General features: G+C 52.1%; 3 protein-coding genes across 3 annotated transcripts, besides 1 other annotated feature; 1 reads left to right on the top strand and 2 right to left on the bottom strand.

The window, feature by feature from the left end:
* Positions 1-548: 548 nt before the first annotated feature.
* Positions 549-600: a microsatellite.
* A 224-nt stretch (positions 601-824) lies between these two features.
* Tco025E_08362 (thioredoxin-like protein) lies at positions 825-1,496 on the bottom strand (the record flags this gene model as incomplete). The annotated part of the gene is made up of 1 exon (XM_029375212.1): positions 825-1,496. One exon carries the CDS (start codon positions 1,494-1,496, stop codon positions 825-827), a length of 672 nt encoding a protein of 223 aa, XP_029224708.1.
* Positions 1,497-2,199: 703 nt separating this feature from the next.
* Positions 2,200-2,742, bottom strand: Tco025E_08361 (uncharacterized protein; the record flags this gene model as incomplete). Its single annotated transcript, XM_029375211.1, has 1 exon — positions 2,200-2,742. The coding sequence occupies one exon, from the start codon at positions 2,740-2,742 to the stop codon at positions 2,200-2,202; it is 543 nt and encodes a 180-aa protein (XP_029224707.1).
* Positions 2,743-3,345: 603 nt separating this feature from the next.
* Tco025E_08360 (uncharacterized protein) lies at positions 3,346-3,663 on the top strand (the record flags this gene model as incomplete). The annotated part of the gene is made up of 1 exon (XM_029375210.1): positions 3,346-3,663. The coding sequence occupies one exon, from the start codon at positions 3,346-3,348 to the stop codon at positions 3,661-3,663; it is 318 nt and encodes a 105-aa protein (XP_029224706.1).

The following is a 3,663-nucleotide window of genomic DNA, read 5'->3' as shown; positions in this document are numbered from 1 at the left end:
GTTTAAAAATAAGTTCTGCAGAAACGGAAAAACTCGCTGCCACGTTTCTTCTATCCCTTACGAATAAGTCAGCCTTCATCGCCCACAAAAGAGGGCCAGCGGTAGCGGCAAAGGAAGGGCATTCCCCCGCGTCGCTCAGGAGTCATTCCTTTTGGGCGGCGCAGCGCCGGGAAAAAAGTTTGCGCGTCCCATCCGCCCAGCCCCCTTGCTGCCCGCCAGCCATGCAGCAGCAGCAGCCGAGAGGGAGAAGTCACTTTCCGCCGGAAACGCAAAGGCCCTCCCGTCGGAAAAGAAAACGTCGGGCCCCGGCATTTTTGCGCCCTGATCCACGCAGAGGCAAAGCAACAAATTTAATGGCCCCCATTACTGCTTCCCTCGCAGCGATGGTAAAAGCAAAAGAAACCAGCGGCACTCGTGGCTCGGCAAACCAAATCCGACGCGACCCCAACCAAAGTCAAAAAAAGAATTAAAAAAAACTAAAACATTTGCGCTTAACTATGCCTTTAGGAAGAGACATCAGTTACCCCCAAGAATACAGGGCAGGTCTGAAGAAGTAAATACGCAAATAAATAGATAAACAAGAAAGAATAGAAATAGATATCAGGAACGCATCATTTGTAAAAAAAAATCTAAGACTTAGAAAAAAAACGGAGAAAAGAAAAAGAATTGGTCAAGAAAACGAATCAAAAGAAAGAAAAAAAAAGTAAAACTCACCCCGAAAGCTGTCAAGGGGAAAACAAATCAACGCAAAAAAAAAAAGTACAATTTAATGCAGAAAACAAAAAGCAGAAAAGAAAAGCTGTGGAAATCCAATCAGTCGAACACTACATTTTCAATACAGTCTTGAGCTCGCCAGTCTCCTTTAGTTGCGAGCAAACATCGAATCCCCCAATTAACTCGCCATCAACATAAACCTGCGGAAACGTTGGCCAGTCAGAGTACTTCTTGAGGCCCTCACAAACCTCGTCACTCGCCCAGACATCATAGTAAATAAATTTTACCCCAAGCTCATGAAACATTTCGAAAAGCCTCCCTGTAAAGCCGCACCGAGGCCTCGACGGGGTGCCCGTGACGAAGACGACGACACCTTTGCGGGAAGTAAGGTACTTGAGGTATTCAGTAAGTCCAGGGAAAGACTCTTGAGTGTCACTTCCATTTCCATACAAGGACACCATGTTCATTTCGATTTGGTCAACTTTGGCGCCAACCACGTCAGCAACTCGCTCCTCTGCTTTTTCTCGAGAGGAAGTTCTGAAAAATATAATAAAGGGAACACATTCCACACCCTCAGACTCAGAAACCTCCTTGGCAAGATCTCCATCCACCTCGGCAAAAAGAACCTTTTCTTTATATTGAGACGAATACTCCTCCAGCAGCCTCCGTACCTCTTTGCAGGGCTCGCACCAAGCAGCACTGAAGTGAACAACGAGGCCCAATCCCTTAACTGCCTCTTCCTTTAAGGAAACATATTCTTTCAAAGATGAGATGCGTCGCATTTCTGGGCTCTTGAAAGATGAATGAATGACGTGACTACCTCCCCAGAAGATAATTCCCCTTTATACTCTGTGGAAAAACAAAAGAGAAAAAGCGATGTAAAAAAAGAAAACGCATATTACTCTTCTACCAACTCACAAATATAAACAATAAGCATGCAAGTTCAATATGCGCATGCAAAAAAAAACAATGCATAAATGGATTATCACCAACTTACAACTAGTGGTAGTAGGTGTGTTTGTTTGAAAAGGCGAGTTGCCCGCCGCCAATCCAACGTGCATCCACTGCCGCGGTGACAAAACAAAATCCAAAAAAAAAACCGCGCCTCGCAAAACAGTAAAAATAAAAAATAAATTAGGCAAAGTGCCTCTAAGAAGAATGCTGCCGTGCTTAATTAAAAAAACGCACAAGGAGGAAAGCAGCGAAACGGCAACGCCACCATGTGCAAAGGAGCAAGTACAATCCCTTCAGTCCGCCCTGAACCCAACAAAACGTCACCCAAGCCATCTAAAGGCAGCCAATAAACGACAACGGGGACACACCCAAACTCCATAAAGAAAAAAAACAAGCGCCATCCACGCACGGCCGCGCCCCCACCTTGTACCACGACTATCCCTCTCCGCCCGGCCTGGGGGGCGCCGGCCCGCCGCCGCATCCGCCGCGCTTCACCGGGCAGAACCCAATAAAAGACGCACCCCATGCGCATCAATTTTGGAAAAGCCCGCGACGAAAACACGCGGAACAACTCCGCCGCCGCCCGGCCACCGGACTTCGCGGCTGTCGCGGAAATCGCAGGGCGCGAGCCGCGCCTGCCCGCGCCCCCGCTCCTTCGGCCTCTCCCCCACACTCCCCAAGACCCGCCGCGCACGGCGCGCGCAAGCGCCCGGCCCAGCAGTTTCGGGAGCGCCGAACGGCCCCCCCGCCAGAAGACCAAAAAAAATCAACAACAACAGCAACTGGCGCAGCATGGTTTCCTACCTTTTGGGGCCACATGGCCGCTTCACGGTTCGCGAGCCAATCGCGGCGCCGCGACCAGGCACGAAGCTCGCACATAATGTTTTTTAGGAACGCGAAACCAAACCCTCCTACAATAAAGCGCCTCGGCACCCGGACCATGTGGTATCGCGGCGCGGCCGCCGCCTTGGCGCCAGTGCACGGCCCGCCGCCCCGCGGCACCGCCCTTTCAATGGTGACGACGCACCGGCGCCGGAGTTCGCAATGGGAGACTGACGGCGGCGGCGTTCGCATCCCGCAACTTAAAATAGTCTTCACCAGCGAGCGGTTTTAGCGCATGTGGGCGGGCCCCTCCCTTGCAAACGCCCGCGCCTTCGCAAAGACGGGCGGCACGCAAGATGCGCGGAGGCTGGTTCACTTTTTAACCTTTGGGCGGCGGCATCGCGCGGGAAAATTTAAAGAGGAAAACAAAAACCACACACACACACAAAGCCCAAGCTTGGAGCGCGGCGGCGGCATGAACTCACGGCAAGCGCCCTCGCATCGGGCACGCGCAACCCAAAAACCCACGCTCCATATGGCCAAATAACCTTTTTCTAATCCGTTACCGTTCCCAGTTTTAGGTACAGGACTTGGGACGCGTGCAGGGCAATCTAACGCAGCGACGCGTCGTCCTTTATATTTTGCAAGAGCCGCCGTGTAGGGTCTTCTTGGTTCTTGCCCCCCAGTGGTTTTTGTAGTTTATTGTAGTGTGGTTGTTTTGCGTGGGATGCTGCGTTGTGTGAAGGGATGTTTTTTGTTCTTTTTACTATTCTTCCTTCAACACGAGCAGCGTGGAGCAAAGGTGTGTGCGAAAACCAGATTATCGTCATCGATAGGTTTTCTTTTTCAAGCACTATGGAGAGTTGGGAGGCAAAAGGCCTGAAGGACCGTCTCGTGGAGTTGAACGAACTCCGAGACCAAGGCGTCATCTCCGAGGAGAATCGTGCCGAGGCAGTGAGACGTGTCCTGGATGAGTTCACGTCGGCCACACGGAGCTCGGAGCACGGAACGCTCGTGGCGCCCCAACCGCCGCACCACGGCACCCACAAACGGTGGCTGGCCGAGGCGCAGGACTCGTGGTCCTTTGTGAACGAGTCCAACTCCCAGACTCCACTGGAGGACAGGGCCTTCCGCCAACGGGGATCGTCGCCCAAGCCCGAGAAGGCGCGCTGA

This window comes from Trypanosoma conorhini (genome assembly GCF_003719485.1).
Source record: "Trypanosoma conorhini strain 025E chromosome Unknown Tco_14.4_contig_00762, whole genome shotgun sequence".
Taxonomy (NCBI): Eukaryota; Euglenozoa; class Kinetoplastea; order Trypanosomatida; family Trypanosomatidae; genus Trypanosoma; species Trypanosoma conorhini.
Note: the sequence above shows the minus strand (reverse complement) of the source record. Positions and strands in the feature narration are given on the sequence as shown.